The 19040-nt window shown below is 41.6% G+C and overlaps 1 protein-coding gene across 7 annotated transcripts in view; it reads right to left on the bottom strand.

Moving 5' to 3' along the window:
* Positions 1-19040, bottom strand: part of KIAA0825 (KIAA0825 ortholog) — a 313028-nt gene that overhangs the window by 212410 nt on the left and 81578 nt on the right. For all 7 annotated transcript variants that reach the window (XM_069962920.1, XM_069962918.1, XM_069962916.1 and 4 more), the window contains 2 exons: positions 16162-16341; positions 9960-10073 (listed from right to left, as the gene is read on the bottom strand). In XM_069962920.1, the coding sequence (XP_069819021.1) occupies positions 9960-10073; positions 16162-16341 (294 nt within the window). The remainder of the gene's footprint in view (positions 1-9959; positions 10074-16161; positions 16342-19040) is intronic.

The following is a 19040-nucleotide window of genomic DNA, read 5'->3' on the forward strand; positions in this document are numbered from 1 at the left end:
GGGTGTCAAACTCAAATACACAGTGAGCCAAAATAAAAAAAAAATTGGACATAGTCGTGGGCCAACCATGATAATTATTGAAGCGCGAATGCGGTGTTCCTGGCACTGTCAGTGGTGTGCGTCTCCCAGCACTGTGCACTATGATAAATGACATGATGTATTGCTATGATATGATTAAACCCAAACCCATGTAATAGCCACCCCCCCCCCCATATTGCCCCAAGTTGTAGCCATCCTAACCAAAATTGCCTGACATAGTAGCCAGCCCTCCCAGTAGTGCCCAAATAAGTGCTCAAATAGTAGCCAGCCCCCCAAGTGTCCTATATAGTAGCCAGCCCCCCAAGTGTCCTATATAGTAGCCAGCCCTCAAAAATAGTCTCTTATAGTAGCCAGCCTACCCTGTAGTGTCATATAGTAGCCAGACCTCCCCCATAGTCTCATACAGTAGCCAGCCCTCCCCCATAGTCTCATACAGTAGCCAGCCCTCCCCAATAGTCTCATACAGTAGCCAGCCCTCCCCCATAGTCTCATATAGTAGCCAGCCCTCCCCTGTAGTCTCATATAGTAGCCAGCCCTCCCCCATAGTCTCTCATATAGTAGCCAGCCCTCCCCCATAGTCTCAAATAGTAGCCAGCTCTCCCCTGTAGTCTCATATAGTAGCCAGCCCTCCCCCATAGTCTCTTATAGTAGCCAGCCCTCCCCCATAGTCTCATATAGTAGCCACCCCTCCCCAATAGTATCATATAGTAGCCAGCCCTCCCATGTAGTCTCATATAGTAGCCACCCCCCCATAGCCTCTTGTATAGTAGCCAGCCCTCCCCCATAGTCTCATATAGTAGCCAGCCCTCCCCAATAGTCTCTTAGGGTACAAACCCACACACCGTATACGCAGCTTATTTACTGCTGCGATACGCAGCAAATACGCAGCAAATACGCAACAAACACGCAACAAATACGCAGCAGATTAGATCTAAATAACTGAACACAGCATCAAATCTGCACCACCAAATCTGCTGCGTTTTTGCTGCGTATCTGCTGTGTATACGGTGTGTGGGTTTGTACCCTTACAGTAGCCAGCCCTCCTCTGTAGTCTCATATAGTAGCCAGCTCTCCCCATAGTTTCTTATATGGTAGCCAGCCCTCCCCATAGTCTCTTTTATAGTAGCCAGCCCTCCCCTGTAGTCTCATATCTTAGCCAGCTCTCCCCATAGTCTCTTATATAGTAGCCACCCCCCCATAGCCTCTTGTATAGTAGCCATCCCTCCCCCATAGTCTCATATAGTAGCCAGCCCTCCCCAATAGTCTCTAATATAGTAGCCAGCCCTGCCCCATAGTCTCTTATATAGCAGCCATGGCAGGCCAGAAGTAATTCAGACTTTGAATTGCCTGGCGAGCCAGAGTTTGACATGACTGACATAGACCATTGCAGGGGCAGTATTGCTATAATCTTCAGTTGTCAGAGCTCTTTTTTATAGTAAACTATAAACTCATGTGTTTATGACATGATCCGGACAGACGGGAGAAATCCTGAGGTCATTTTGCTGATGCACAAAGTAGTAAAAGGGGCAATGTCTGAATGTACAATAAATAACTAAAAGGTCTTGAAACTTGTACAAAGAATTTGAACTGATAGGCAAAGCTATTTGTTTAAACCTTGTATTAAAGGGATACCCCAGAAAATAGTTTTTTTTTTTTAATTAACTAGTGGCAGAAAGTTATACAGATTTGTAAATTATTTGTATTAAAAAAAACAACTCAACTCCTCCAGTACTTATCAGCTGCTGTATGTCCTACAGAAAGTGGAGATTTCTTTCCAGGGTGGGTTCACACTACGGTATTTGCGCAGATAAGTTCCGGTGGATTTCGTCACTCAAACCTTCGATTCAATTCTATGGGCGGGCGGATTCCACCATCCACCAAAAGAATTGACATGTCATTTCTTTTGGCGGATGGCGCAATCCGCCTGCCCATAGAATTGAGTCTATGAGTCAGGCGGAGATGCGCACCACTTGAGCGGGTACGAGCGTGGGAATCCAACGGGACTTATCCACATGGATTCCGTAGTGTGGACCCACCCTAACACAGTGTTCTATGCTGCCACCTGCTGTCCAGAGCAGCAGGAAATACTCATAGAAAACATCTTCTGCTCTGGACCATTTCTGACATTGACAGAGGGTGCAGCAGAGAGCACTGTGTAAGACTATGTTCACACTAGGTAAGCTACATAGTAATCACGGCCATTGTTGCATATTTGAAACAACGGATGTGATTGCTATGTAGCTGCCTTCTATGGATCCCTAGCGGCGCCACAAGAAACTGACATGTCAGTTTTCTGCGGCCGCTATTCATTGAATATCAGCCGCAGAAAACGTGTCGGTGCACACAATGGAGCGTGCGGCTCCGGCCGCACGCTCCATTGCGTGCAACGGCCAATTCGGATGCGGGCGCGCACAGATGCACCTGTATCCGAATTCAGCGGCAGTAAAGATCATCTGCAGTACCGGCCGGGATGATCTTATCTGACACTGCCCGTTCCGTGATCCGGCCAGGTCACGGAGTGGCTGGTCTCTTACGCCATGTGAACATGGCCTATGACTGGAAAGAATACACCACTTCCTATTCCTGCAGGACATACAGCAGCTGATAAGCATTGAAAGACTTGAGTTCTTTAAAGAAATGTAATTTATAAATATGTATAACTTTCTGACACCAATTTTTTTTTCTCTAGAGGCCCCTGTAAGTCTGACAGACTTAAAGGAAGCCTGTCACCCCGGCTGCCGGGGTGAAGCTCGCCCGACCCCCCGGTGGAGCCCGTTATACTTACCCTTTCCTCGAAGTCACGGCGTCGGATTAATTACTGGTGAGCGCACACATGGCTTCTGATGGGGATATCTCAGCGTCGGGATGGGGTCTGGGACTGGGACTTCGAGATTTGGATAAGTATAAGGGGCTCCACCGGGCGGTCGGGCGGGCATACTCAATCAGAATGGAAAGAAAGACTGGTGGTCTGGTATGGTCGGGTGCATCTGAAGCTGCAGTTTGGCAGAATTCTTCACCAGCTGCAGGAAGAGAACACAGACGTGACCAGAGCTTGGCCAATAAAGGGCTCGGTTGTATGCTGCCTGACCTACTGTATTATGCTGATTTGGAGATAGGTATAACTAGCACCAAGGCTGGCAGCTGTTTATTCGTCCCTTGTTGGATGGTGCTGCTTGCAGTTACTTTGCCTGCACCTTTCTCTGTTATACTCTAAAAAGCCATAGTTGACTTTTGACTTTAAACGTTTACATGGACTGTGTAATGATATGCTAACCCTACTCCGTGTATATTCATGTTATTTATTCTTCTGTATTTTAGTTATCTACATGTTTTATTGAAATAAACAGTCACCCAATGTTTTCCTCCAATAGACCTTCTGTTCGATAATGTCGACGGCGGCATATGGAACATAACTCTGGTCCTCAGTTTTATGTGCGCATTGGTACAAATATTTACAAGTTTTTTCTAAATTGTATCACCGCTATAACAAACTGTAATGCAATGCACCAGAATGTAAATCACATCTATGTCCATTTCTATGTTATAGATGTCGCAATCATTTATTTGTTTTGATGAATTGTCTGTGCATGATGCAATATTTTTATCCCTCAAAACATTTGGGCTAACTTACATAGAATTCCCACATTCTATCATTCTGCCCAGATTGACTTTTTAGAAATTTTTGTATTCATCTAGAGACCTATATGAGGCCTTTTTTTTTTTTTTTTTTTTTCTTTTTTTTGTGACACCAATTTTTGAGTTGGTTTTGTATTTATGCTGTTCACCCTGTGGTAAAAACTAACATGTTAACCAGTTAGTACAATTAAAACAATACCCAATTTATATAACGTTTATTTTATTTTACTACTTTTAAAAAATGAATGTGCTTAAAACTGCTCTTTTCTGACCCTTATTTTTTGGTCTATGGTGCTGTGTGAGATTGTTTGCACCATAAGCTGTACATTTTATTGGTACTAAACTTGCATATATGTGACTTGTTGATCATTTTATCTGGTGGGTTTTTATGCTTACACTGTATATTGTGCGAGATCTGGAATGTGATCATTTAATAGTTGGGGCGAGACTATCCATTATACTTTCTCAGCAGCCATAGAAAGTATTTTTAATTTTTCACCTTCTAAATAATCTTTTCTGGTTGCACAGCATATTTTAGGGAAAAAAAGACCTCATATGGGTCTGTGGGTGAAAAAATTAAAATGCAAAATAAATAAATAAAAAGGCTATGACATGAAGGGGTTAAACTTGTGTTTCTCGTCAAGTTAAATATTTTTTTTTTGCAAATACATCCAATTAGCAAACTTGCCTCCTTCTGATATGCTGTTCTTTCCCTCCCTTGTTGACAGCTCATTGTCTAGGTAACCGACCACCACTCTGCTCTAAAAGCAGCGATCTGGCTTGTATGTGTGTGAGATATATGACATATCTCTATACATCTACATTATATATATATATATTTATATTATATCAGCCAGACCACTGCTTTTAGAGAAGAGTGGTGGTCAGTAACTTAGACAACGAGCTGTCAACAAGGGAGGGAATCAGCAGCATATCAGGAGATGGAGGCAAGCTTGCCAAATGAATGTATTTGCAAAAATATTTAACTGCACAAGCCCTGCTGTATGGTGGTTAAGATGAGAGTACCCCTTTCCAGGTTTAGATTCACACCCTTCAGCCGTATCTTGAAGTTTTTCAACTTCAACTTTTTTTAAAACTGATATTGAATGCCTGAGCCTGGACATCAACACAACATGTATTTTGTTATAATACATTATTATAACAGTGTTCTGACAGTTGTCTATGTTAAAGTATACCTTTATGCACAAGCTCTATTAATTAGAAATGGACCAGTGCATGGAACTCACTGGGTGTCATATGGCTGCTGCAACAACAGTACCATCCAGTATCTGTCGCTTAGATATTTGTTCATCCGTACGAACCTGCTATCTCCATGTAGCCATCTAGCGTCTCATTCCAGTGCCAGTGTTCAAATTTTTCAAGGTGGTGCCATTTTGGAGTAATTAGTTACTTAAAGAGTCACTGTCTTTTTTTTTGCAGAAATCAATAGTCCAGGCAATTTTAAGAAACCTAATTGGGTTTATTAGGCAAATATGCCATTATCTGCATTCAAAAACACTTTTCCCCCCTCACTCCTCTTTTCCGTTCACTGCAAAATATCAGGAAATTGTGACTTGTTGCATCAGACACAACCCTGTCTGTTCTATAGAAAGGGAGGGGGGAGGGAGAAGAGTCGGCAGCAGAGAGCAGAGAACAAAGGATTACACAGCCAGGAGCTGCATGAAAGCCGTATTCAGAGGTCAGAGATGATGTAGTTGTAAACTAACTCTTTTTTGTTTGGTTTTGGTGCCTCATCTCCCTCCACCCCTCCCCTCTCCATACACAATGATGAAGACAGGGGGGAGAGCTTCAAACTGCTTTGTCGTGATAAAAATGCATTTTTCGGCTAATAAACCTAATTACAAAGTTTCTTAAAACCCCTGTTGATTTCTGCAAAAAAAATAAAAAAATAAAAAAATAAAAATAAACGACAGTGACACTTTAACCCCTTCATGACCGAAGGTCATTAATGCCCGGATGTCCAGGTCAAATTGAAGCAATTTTCCTCCTCGTTTTCTAAGAGCCATAGCGCTTTCATTTTTCCACCTACAGGGCTGATTTGGGTGTCATTTTTTGCACCATGATCTCTTGTTTTTATTGGTATCATACTGGTGTAAGAGAAAAAATTTTGATTGTTTTTATAAATTTTTTTCTAATATATAATTTTTTAAAAATCAGCAATCCTGGTGTTTTCTTTTTTGCTTTTCATTTCCGTCGTTCATCTTGCGGAAACAATATTGTTATATTTTAATAGTTCGAACAATTCTGAATGATTTATATATATATATATATATATATATATATATATTTTTGGATAATGGGACAGGGTTAATAAAAATGTTCATTGGGGCATTTTTATTAATGATTTAAAAAAATTAAGTTTTTTAACTTTTTTTTTTTACACATTTTATATTGCATATATTGTATAAATCCCTTAGGGGACTTATATATGCAATGCTTTGATTGCATATACTGATGAATGCTATGCCATAGCATTCATTTGCATTATTGTCGATGGATGCATAGAGTCTGCACCGATCAACGATGCAACAGGACAGAGGTAAATGGCTTACCCTGGGTCCCGATCTGTCAGTGACAGGTGCTTGTCACTGACTACCTTAAGCGTCGCAATCGCTATGGATTGTGGTGGTTAATGACAGGCAGCTTCATGACCACCGCTGCCTGTCATTAGCTCCTGTGCCAGCCACACTGATGTGTGCGGATCACTCCCACTGGAGCAGTCCTGCACACATTTAAAGCCCCTTCAGTGCAGGAAGGAATATATATATGTTCCTACTGCACGGGCATGTGCAGTAGGAACATATATATACAGATGTGGACGTGAAGGGGTTAATAAATATACAAATGAGTACTTTTGGTGCACTGTGGGAATTCCTTAGCCCCTCAGTGCATCATTCTGCCTTCCTGCTTGATCTAATGTGCATGCCTACGTGTGTATTCAGCTATCCATAAGCAAACTGCGTTTTCAGGATGGTGTGAGAACAAGCTGTGCCTGCTTATGCATAGCTCTATGTGAACATGTAGGCTTGCACATCGCAGGTGGGAGGGGCCGAAGAACACCTCCAGTGCACCAAAGGTACTAATTTGCATATTTATTAAGGAACAAATTACTCCAAAACGACGACACCTAGAATGAGAAGCTAGGCAGCTCAAGAGAGATCTCAGCAAGATTGTATGTACAAACCTGCTAATAGTTTACCATTAAGGCTATGTTGACACAATGTAAGTTCCGTACTAATCACGGCCGTTGTTGCAACGGCCGCGATTAGTACGGAACTTACGTCGTTCTGAGGCCAGATTGGGAATCCTGGCCAGATTGTATACACATAGTAAACACTCCAGCCATGATCCCTAGCGGCGCTGTGAGAAACTGACATGTCAGTTTTCTGCGGCCGCTATTTATTGAAAGCGGCCGCAGAAAACCCTGTCAGGTTCACGCAATGGAGCGTGCGGCTCCGGCTGCATGCTCCTTTGTGAGCAGCGGGGAGCTCGGATGTGGGCGTGCACGGATGCACCCACATCCGAATTCAGCGGCACTAAAGATCATCTTGGGATGATCTTTTCTGAGACCGGCTATTCCGTGACTCGGCCAGGTCACGGAACGGCCAGTCTCTTACAAAGTCTGAACATGGCCTAATATTGGAACTTATAAAATTTCTAGCAAATAAGCCATTATATATTGGGAGTTGTCAAGTGTAATGAGTGAAATATATAAATAAATCAAAAATCTAAAAAAGTTAAATTTTACGAAATAATTTACAATACATGCATTGCATAGACATTTGTAAAAACTCATATAAAACAGTAACCTTTCCATTACAGTACAGCCAGTAAGGGCCTTATAATAAGCACATTCTTTTGCTGATTTTAATGTCAAAATTCCACTGCAAAGAGCAAGAGATAAAATTCAGTAGCTGTAAATGACGTGATGTGTTATGCAACACTTAGTGCAAAACTCCCCATATGCATCTGTTTAAATGGAATTAATAAAAAAAAAAGTAATTTATAGAATATTCTGTTACAAATATAGCTTTTCCCATAACCAGATGGAGAATGATCAAGTTGCAATATATACAAATTTCTGGCACTTAAAGTAGATGCAGATTGAAATATTCACAGGAAAGTGATTCGCTCTAAGGGGAGAAATTACATGCTGTAGGAAAAACCTTGGCCACCGAACGACCACCGATAGTTGTATGGAGTGGTTCTATGTTGGACATATGGAGAGGCATATGCTAGCTCATTCTCGTAACTAACACAGCTCTGTGTGAGCAAGACGAGCCTCGTAAATGGAAGAAGAAAAATCTCATGAAACAGAACAAGGCCATAATTTTAACTAAAGCAAATATTAACCAGAGGGGGGGAAAAAAAGCATTTACATTTTTTTCCTCCAGAATTTTAGAACAGATGTAAGAAGAAAATAGGTTACTCATAATCGGGCAATAAAGCAAATTAAGGTAAAGTGTAGGCACAATCAGATGGGTCAGAGAAAAAAAGGACAGATAGCTTGGCTCTGGATGGCAGGACAATGAAAACATTTTTATAGAGCTAAATTTATTGGTCTTATTTATATACAACTAATTGTTGCCGTCAAATTAAACACGGCCATCAAACGTCCCTGCTCTCCTATAAACGGGAAACATGCTGCAGCGCTGGATCACAAATGTTTATTCAGATAATGTATTCAGGTTTGGATACAGAAACACAAGAATGATCCAGCATGAATGGACTATGTAACATTGTTCATTTTTATTTCCATTACATGATATATCTTACATAGTAATTTCTATTACTTAATACATTATATAGCAATTATACCCTTCTGCAAATAAATGCTACAAATGCAAAACGTTAAAGCGAACCTGTCAGATGCTATTTGCTGACTAAAGTAAAGGCAGTGCACAATAGGGCTATTTTTCTCTGAATCAGGAGATATAAGTCTAATAAGTCTTATATAAAGGAGATATAAGTCTATAAGTATTTCAATCTGTCACTCCGGCACTGAAATGTAAGCTATAAAGCTATAGCAGTTTTTATTCAAATCAGAAGGTAAAGCCTCTGGGGTGCAAAAGTGGGTATTTACATGCAGGAAGTTATGAGGGAAGGGTCTGAACATTGTTGGGCTGTGGAATTTATTTCCTAATTTGCGTCTCCTAGTGTCTCCAAGCGTCTACCAGTGTCTCCGAGGAGACGATTGGCTGCCGGGAAAGCTTCAGGTGAATGACAGGCTTCAGGAACACCGGGCACAACTACGCTGCCTGTGCCCGGTGTGTGAAGATGAGAGAGGAGGCGCACGCCTGCCAGGAGAGAAGCTGCTGGGAACAGGTGACAGGTGAGTTCATGTTTTTATTCCTGTGGGAGGAGGTGGAGGGGCAGGCAGTTGCGCTAATAGCAATGACCACATTCACCAGGGATGGGGCCATGGCCATTTTTAAGCACACCCCTCCTCCCTATATGTGGAGCCGCTATCAGGCATATAAGACAAGCCCAGGCTTTAGAGCAGATTTTCTGGGTTTCAAAAGTGGTCTTATATGCCGGAAAATACAGTTTATCTCAGCATTGGAGCAATGGATTGAAATAAGAGTTATATCTTCTGAACTGGGTAAGAAGTTCTCTTGTATACTGCTCTTGCTTTAGCCAGCAAAAAACTGCTGATATTTTTGCTTTAAACAATAAAATACAAGCAGGCTGGTGATGTAGAGTACTGGATTCAGCATATTTCCTTAAAGGAGAAGTCCGGCCACAGAAAAATTCTGACAGCTGCTAGGGACAGGGGAAAACAAAACAATCAAGGATTGCTTACCCTGAGTTGTATGAAGTCCCAATACCAACCTACCTTCCATTCCATTAAAATCCAGGCCCAATACAACTAAACGGCAGCTCGGCTAAATGGCCCTGCTGAGTAAACCCACTTTCCTGGTCTTTACTATCTCACTCAATAATGGCAGGGTGTCAGACAATGCGATCCTATGTGTCCCATTGGTTCTAATTGACTTTGCTAATTTGCATTAAAATGCATATCTGGTTTCTTTTGAATAGTCTAAACTGGCTACTGATAGGCAAGCTTTTTTTCTGTAAATGATATTTTAAATCTATTCATATGTGAATAATCAAACATTCACCACCACAGCCCAGACTATAGCAACTATAATGAGATAAAATAAATTATCTTCAAGCATGGAAAAAAAAACCTGGAGATAAAACAACACATGATATTTGAAATGAACATCAAAGTAAGCAGTAATAAAACAAAAGATACTTACTTAGACAAAGAAGGAAATAGGTTTGGATTAATACATGTGAGCCAGCATAAAAAGTCTTCTGATGCTGGTTCTGAAGACTGTGATTGAAACTCGGATAAACTCCTCTTGATGGTCCTAGAATGACATTACTCGCAATGAGAAATTACAACAATAAAATCTCAATATTAAAATGGAAATGGTCATCCAAATGGTGATAACTATTGTATATATTGCTCACGTCCCCCATTTTCCTTGTTTTTGTTCCTTCTTTATCTCTTCCCTTTTTTTTCCCTCAATATCCCTGTTTTCTTTATTTTTCTTCTTCATTTTCTTTTTGAATGTTACATTCGTACTTACTATCTTTATTCTTCTATTTGGTAAAGGCAATCTGTTGAGCCGCATGTGTTCTGCATGTTCAGGAGATTATGGTGGCTTATATAATCATAAAGTTATCTACATGTTTGATTGTACACCCTTTCATGCTGAATAAAACTAACTAAAATGCAGGTAATACCGTATTTCACCAAAAATAAGACAGGCTGTTCTATTTTTTTTTTTCTCCGAAAAAATGATGAGGGCTTATTGTCGGGGGTAGGCCTTATTTTCAGAGAAACACAGTATGCCACATACACTAAAGCCAGACTCTATAGGGTAGATATTGCCATAATATATGTCCCACTGTTGTTAGACTCCTATACTGTAGGCCTCCATACTGTATACCTCCCCCCTCTGTAGTTCTTCCACCATACTGTATACAATCCCCCTTATGTAAGTAGTCTCCACACTGTTTATCTCTCCCCTTCTGTAATTCTTCCACCATATTGTATACACCCCCCCTCTACAGGTAGTCCCCATACTGTATACCTCCCTCCCCCTCTGTAGTTCTTCGCCCTTGCTGTATACATCCCCCTCTGCTGGTAGTCCCAAAACTGTATACTTCCTGCCTCCCCTGCATCTTCTTCCTCCTCCTGCCTCCCCTGCAGCTTGTGTTGAGCAGGTGGGGGGCGGAGAATAACAAAACTGGCACTGATTGGCTGATGCCTAGCCACTCAGTGACAGGGATCTGGTCAGCTGACTTTAACCAGGGCTTATTATTGGAGTAGGACTTATGGTTGACACCTACTTCAAAAAGCCTTCAATATAAAGCTAGGTCTTATTTTCAGAGAAACAGGGTAGAAAAAAACATGTTTATGTCAGCTGTGACAATATAAGTGACTGCATAAGCTTTATTATGTATTGAGCTGGACAGGAGATACTGATAATTTGGTATTCCAAAGCATTGATCTGTGAATGGTGTTTCTGTAGACCTCTAGTAGCTCTCTGTCTCCAAACCAATGGCAATAGGAAGAAATACACAATAAGTGGTATCTGCTCTGTGGTATCTATCTGATGATGACTACACAGATGCCTATGGTAGCCACATGGAAGAGTCAGCTAGTGAGACATTGCAGTGTCCCATGTGTATTTTGTCCCATGTGTTATTTATGCACACGGTCAACAGAATTATAATTTCTTAATATTATGGATCAATTACACATTCATAACTGATCAGGCAAGCTGTAATCTGTAAGAGTAACTTTTGCTATACTGCAGTGATTTTTGGAATGGGATATTTACCGTTATTGCTAATCATTAATGTCAGAGGATTCTATGGAGTATTCACTGCACTTTGACTTAAAATACTGGACAAGTATACTTTTTCAAGAGTAAGGTTGGGTTCACACAGTCTTTTTGCAGTCCATAACTAATATTGCAGTATCGGCCGGGTGAACATGACACACAATGGCAGCTGTCCTTACAGTGTCTAAACATCCATATTTTATTAACAACCACTCCCATAAAGCGACTCTGTATCCACAATCTGTCCCCCCCCCCCCCCAAACCACTTGTACCTTCATATAGCTACTTTTAATCCAAGATCTGTCCTGAGGTCCGTTTGGCAGGTGATGCAGTTATTGTCCTAAAAAACTACTTTTAAACTTGCAGCCCCGTGTCAAATTGGCGTGGCCTAGAGTGTTTTTGCCAAGCCTTGCACCGCCTCTCCGCCCCTCTCCCCCCCACCATTCTCACCATTAGGAATGCCCTGGGCAGAAGTTCTCCTATTCATCACCTGTGTAAACACTGCAAATGAGCTGGATTGTTAAGGCACCTGTGCAGTGTTCACACAAGTGATGAATAGGAAAAATACTGCCCAGGGCATTCCTAATGATGAAGAGGGCAGAGAGGAGGGATGGAGGGGTGGTGCAAGGCTTGGGCACACACACTTTAGGCCACGCCACAGATCCTGGATTAAAAGCAGCCATCCAAGGGTACAAGCGGTTGGGGGGGGGGGCAGATTGTGGGTACAGAGTCGCTTTAAAGTGTACCTGTTGTTTTAACTTCAACTTTCTCTAGAATGCAGATTTTCTGACTTGTTCTGGTTTAAAAAAAAAAAAACAGACTACACACATGAATTACATGAGTTACAGCTGAATGTGTGAATCAATCATATGACTCCCTGCTGTGTGATGGCCTGGGAAATACTGCACTTCCTGTTTTCTGACTCTTTGAGGAAAAAAAAAAAAAAGAGTCAGAAAACAGGAAGTGCTGTGTTCTCCATGATAACAAAAAAAACCAACAATGAATGTAAATTGCAAACTTACTTTATATCAAATCTAATTTTGGTTGAGATTTTGAAAGTTATAATAACAGGTAACCCTTTCACGACCTGGGATCATTGATGCCTCAATGCCCAGGTCGTGATTAGACATCAGCTTATGGGATCATAATGATCCCATAGCTGATGTCCCCCTAGCTCTGCCGCCTCTCCGATGTCCCCTGTCGCTGTCATAATCGTGTGACAGCGACAGGGGAGAAAGGGGAGGAGGCAGAGTGCACGGCCGTGCGCCCGGCGCGCGTCCTGCCGTTCCTCCTGTCCCCCGCCGGCCTCCGTACATAGAAACCGGAAGCCTAAAGCTTACGGTTTCTATGACTACCAGTAGATGACCGCAGTATCTATAGGGTTAACTCTCTGCACCGGAGCGCGGCTCCGGTGCTGAGAGTTCCGGCAGGCCCCCAGCTATCACTGATAGCTGGGACCCGCTGTGGATGGCACAGGCGTAGCTCCTACGCCTGTGTCATCCTTTGCAGTAAATTCATGTCGGTGCAGCACCAGGCATAGGCTGCAGCGACGTGAATTTACCGTGCAGCGGCATGAGAGGGTTAAGCAAAATCATAAACACAAGGACTACAGGGTCATACCTTGTGGGGAACAATAATGCAATCCACCATAAGTCTGCTGGCAAATCAGATTTCAGATCTATTTAAATGTAAAAGCTTATCCTTTCATTCATGAGATATATATGTAAGGCTGGACTCACACTAACATTTTTTTTTTTTTTTGGATCCGTCCATATTAAATTGAACAGATAAGTATAAACTGATGAGCAGACTGATGCAAACTGATTGCAAAATGTCTATCAGTTAGCTTCAGTCAGCATCAGTTTGCATATTAGTTTATTTTTCTTCTTTGGTTTCTCACTTCTGCGCATGATTAGAGAAAAAACTGATGAAAACTGTTCACTTGCAAACAGATGTGAACGGAAACACCTTGGGGGAGATTTATCAAAGGGTGTAAAATTTAGACTGGTGCAAACTGCCAACAGCAACCAATCACAGCTCAGCTTTAGGCAGTGCTGAAAGGAAAGCTGAGCTGTGATTGGTTGCTGTGGGCAGTTTGCACCAGTCTAAATTTTACACCCCTTGATAAATCTCCCCCTTGTGTTTAGATTCGTCCTCACAGACTATAATGTAAAAAAAAAAAGGGAAGTGCACTTTCCATTCGTGTTCCGTTTCAAATGGAGGGAAAAAAGCTGCATGCAGGTTTTTTTTTCCGTTCACAAAAACGGAACCCTGACGGAATACATGCAAACGGAGCACAACTATGACAAATGGAGCACAATAAAATGTTCTGATAGATACAACTATATGAAAAAACTGCTTATTTGCAGAAGCTTCTGATTTTTTTTTGTCATCTTTATTTACTTATATGGTGAATTTACATTCTTCAAAGAAAAAGGTAAGGCTATCTTCACAGGCAGCACAAACAACTGATCATCCCAATGGAACGGCTGTTGTTTGTAGAGTGTGTGAACATAGTTTTCCTGAGATTGGAATCCAAATCTTGTAAATATTTAGTTAAAAAAAATATCTAGTCATACTTTTACTGTACGTCTTTAAAATATTAAAAATATTAAAAAACTTTAAATATTTCCTTCACTATGTGCAAATAATGGGCATTAGGCTTAGTTATATTTGTAAACAGAACTGAATCCCGCACCAGCCTGGGTCATGTGTCAGTGCTGCTAAGCTAGTTATCTGAATAACTGAAATGTATTATGGTCCCCAGCAACTTTTAGAGACATGAACTACTTTTTTGTTGGTGTCAGCAAACCAGTCACTCAAGTCTGAATGATTTCCTAAATGTTCTCTGACACTTTTCCTCTTACAAAGGTGGTGGCGGCAATGTCAGGTCTCACTATGATATTTAGCAGTGAAGGCTATATTATCAAAGGTGTACACAGTGTTAGGAAAGCCTGCAGTACCCTGTTCAGTAGATTCACCAGCTTTTATATATAATCCCTATTATCTCTCATTCTATCATGTTATATAGAACTACTGTTATAGTGCTGGTGCATGCATAGTAATTGTTCTTCCAAAGCAGATTTAGCTTCTGTATGGCAGCACCACACCAACTGCAGACTGCTCATGTCTATCAAGTAATGCAGTAGCCCAATGCTTTTCTGAGGTCAAAGTATACCTGAATGGAAAAGCAATATACATCAACCAGGTGACCCATTTTACTGCATTTGTTCATTTCTGTGCATCAGGAGACGGGGGACCTGACAGTCTCTTAGGATCCCCTATACAGTAGTGGAGCCTGTGCTGTAAGATCACATGACATTCTACACACTGGCACCCCCTACAGCAGTGATTTTCAACCTTTTTTGAGCCGCGGCACACTTTTTATACTTAAAAAATCCCGGGGCACACCACCAACCAAAATGGCAAAATTATACATATAGTTAATAATATAGATTCTAAATGTATTTATACTCACTCAGTGTGAAACCTGGGCCTGTTTTCTTCTCCCCCCTGTGCTTCTCTCCACCATACTACTCCCCCCTGCTTCTCTCCTGTGCTTCTCTCCACCATACTTCTCCCCCCTGCTTCTCTCCTGTGCTTCTCTCCCCCGTTCTTCTCTCCTGTGCTTCTCTCCACCATACTTCTCTCCTGTGCTTCTCTCCACCATACTTCTCTCCCCCCTGCTTCTCTCCACCATACTTCTCTCCCCCCTGCTTCTCTCCACCATACTTCTCTCCCCCCTGCTTCTCTCCACCATACTTCTCTCCCCCCTGCTTCTCTCCCCTGTTTCTCTCCCCCCTGCTTCTCTCCCCTGTTTCTCCCCCATCCCTAGGTTTCTCTCCCCCATTGTTTTCTCCTGTTTTACAGGGGCACCATAGTTTGGGGAACTTTCCCCGCGGCACACCCGACCATGTGTCGCGGCACACTAGTGTGCCACGGCACACTGGTTGAAAATCACTGCCCTACAGGATACAGAACTTGAGGTGACATTCTGCTAAATGTGTGAATACGGAGTACATTTTTTGCAATCGTAATTTTGCATCAACTTACCCTGTTGAAAGATGGACATTTTGCGCTGATTGTTAAAAGGGAACTCCAGTGAAAATCTTTTTCTTTCAAATGAACTAGTTTCAGAAAGTTATATAGATTTGTAATTTAATTTTCAAGTCTTCTCATAGTTATCAGCTGCCGTATGTCCTGTAGGAAGTGGTGTATTCTTTTCAGTCTGAGACAGTGCTCTCTGCTGCCACTTCTGTCCAAGACAGGAGCAGTAGCAAATCCCCAGAGAAAACCTCTCCTGCTCTGGACAGTTCCTGTCTCGGAGCAGAAAGCAGTGTCAGAATGAAAAGAATACACCACTTTCTGCAGGATATACAGAAGCTGATACCTATGAGAAGACTGGAGATTTTTAAATAGAAGTGCATTACAAATAAAAATATCTTTCTGAAACCAGTTGATTTGAAAGAAAAAGATTTTTGCTGGATAACCCCTTTAATAGTGAACCCGCACACAGACGCTATGGTAAAAAATGTTTGGGAGAAGGATCAGTCTGGTGTTGTTAGTTAGGAAGATGTACGGCCATTCACTAGTAAATACTTACTGCGCTAAATGCTCCAGAGGTGCCGATAGCACAACCATGGTTGTAAGCAGGCTGTTACAGTGATTGTGTATCTTACGGACCACACTGTTAGGATTATGGGATGGTACAAGCTCTTGAATACTGGTACATACCGACCACAGAAAGTTTTCTACACACGATAGAATGGCCAAGACATCAATTCTGCAATGAAGATAAAATATAAAGTTATTTTCCCTTTACTATTACAAAAATAATTTTGACCTATTGTTTAACAGATCGTAGTGGGAAAGCTCACAATGACATGCTCTACCGTCACTTGTCACTTAGATTGGTCCATCTTTAATGATGGACCAATCACAGGCTGATTCTAACACTGGTTGGTCCTTAAAAACGAAAGTGTACCCTGTTGGTTAAAATGTGATTTTGGGTTGTGACAGTTTAACTCAATCACATACATGTACGGCTGTATGCGGGAAGGCACAGCAACCCTCCAACAAACATGTACACGAACATGCATTAAGGGGTTAAAAAGGCAAATCCTAAAGACTTCACTACGGTTTTCACTGACATGGACAAAGAGAGAAAACTGTATCTGTAAACTACACCTTTAAAAAAGACAAAACAAAAAATGAAGAAAAAGCAGTAGAAGGCTAGAGAATGCAAATGAATGAATAATTAGACGCGTCTGATCATGGAGTGTGGTGTGTCTAGTGTATGTATAAATAAGCTGCACAGCAATCCCAATACATTATTATGTACTGTACATCAAAATGTCAGCAAGAATTTGTAACACATCAATGGTTGATTTATGAAGAACGTTTTATTCACTTCTCTGCAGGAAATATAAACACTGCATTACTAAATGATGAAGCATGACAACTCCATTCTATTTTACATATTCAACATAAATACGGCAAATAGACAAAATGCAGACATAAACACTATTCCACCTACAGGACCAGCAGTACATTAATATGTTTAGACAACATGCATTTCCTTTCAAAGTGTTCGTTGTGGATGGACCTTTATGTTCACCTATGATTCAAAGGGTTTTTTTTTTCAACAGAAATAAGTATTCGGTAGCAGTGACTTTCTGGCACCTTAAAGGGAAGCTAAAAAGTCTGACATGTCATGGTGCTATGTGATCAGATGTGATCGAGGAGGTCCAGGTGCTAAGATCCCTAGCGATCAGCAGAACAAAGGGACAGTAGGTGAGCCCTGTTTCCCTTCAATTTCTGCTCACATCTGGTTGTGATAGCTAATTGAGCAGTATACAGATTAAGTGAAATTTCTGCACTTTATGCAAATCTGTAAACTGCTCTTCCTGATATCACTAGGAGAGCTGAGTTGAAAGATGAGGGAACGCAGCAGTGAGCCAAGTGCTTCTATTCCTTCTTTTAATGATAGGTGGGTTCTCGGCACCCAGAGCCCAATGATCAAAAATTCGATGAAATGTTACTAAGAGATGTCAGGCCTGTACCTGTCTTGAGTTCAGCGGGACCCACGGCTTGTGGTGTGCAGCCGAGACTGCACCAGAAGTTAGTTTCTTTGTGTTTGTATATTGTTTTTGCCTTTGTCTGAACACTGTCCTACTCCTTTTACTTCAGTAATTGATTTCCTTACCACACCTATCTATTCCCTGAATATTCCCTCGGGTGACATCACAGTTAACCTTCTTTTACTCTGGTGATCTCCGTAGCTGGCAGGCCTCCCTGCCAGTCAGTGTGTTTTGTTATCAGGTGTCTATGGTTGGAGATCAGGGCGAGGGTCCAATCCCATTCTGGACCAGAGCCCTGACCTCCTATATAACCTCTCTAGTGTGTTAACCCCTCGCTGGCTATTAAGTCTAGTTTCCCCTAGCAAGCACAGCATTCCCTGTTATTCTCCTGCATTTACCTTCTGGCTTTATCTTAACCCAGCTTTCTGTACCTTACTTCCCTGGCAGTGAGGCGGATATTTAGAGGCAGAAAGTGTGCTGCTGTTCATCCTCTGCCTCTTCATTCTCACAATTGGCGCAGGTCTCAGCACCTGGACCATGACCGATACAAACCGCAATGACATGTCAGAAGTTTGTTTAAATGACAAGTACCCTTTAAAGTGGTATAATCATAACAGCATGGGGATAAGCCATAACTTTATTGTCATTGGACGTCCAAATTCAGGAACCAGGACAACCCTCTAAAGTCCATGGCTAGATAGGGCTAGTGATCATGAATCCAGGTAAACCTTTTTTTTTTTATCACCGTAGTCATATCTATCATTCAGCCTTTGTGTTATTATTTAAATAGGGCTCTAAACCCCAAGGGACATTTTCAGACTCAGCCCAGGCAAGTCCAGCCCACCGCCTCTGTACTGGCTTGCACCAGCTTATAATATTTGACTCACAGCAACTAAATAAAGAGGATATGGGCATGACTGATCTGGGCTTTTGATGCACTGGGAAACATCCCCTGGGCTTTACAGCTTCATTTACATATTAACAAACAGGCTTATATCTCGGCACTGGAAAGGACTATAAGAATAATGTGAATCCAATTCTGACCCTTATGAGAAGCCCTATCTAGCCATGGGCTTACACCTCTGTTTTTCTTTTTACGGGTCCACTTTAAGCAACTCTTGACATAGATGTCAACCACTGGAGAGATCCTGGTATCATTACCACATTCCTGTGAAGGACCTAGCAGAAAAAGCCAGGGAAGCCATGACCTTAAGAACTAAACTAATTTCTGTAGCTTTCTATGTTCCCTTTAGTATAACTATACAGTAAACCACAAGTATGTATTAAAGGTCTCCTTATGTGCTCACTTGTAAGCTCCCACCTGCTGAAGCATATTAATAATAAAACTTGATAAAGAACAAATGTTACAAGAAAATGGTAAAATGAGACATGCACAAATGTG

The sequence above is a fragment of the Dendropsophus ebraccatus genome, chromosome 3, assembly GCF_027789765.1.
Source record: "Dendropsophus ebraccatus isolate aDenEbr1 chromosome 3, aDenEbr1.pat, whole genome shotgun sequence".
NCBI classification, from domain to species: Eukaryota; Metazoa; Chordata; class Amphibia; order Anura; family Hylidae; genus Dendropsophus; species Dendropsophus ebraccatus.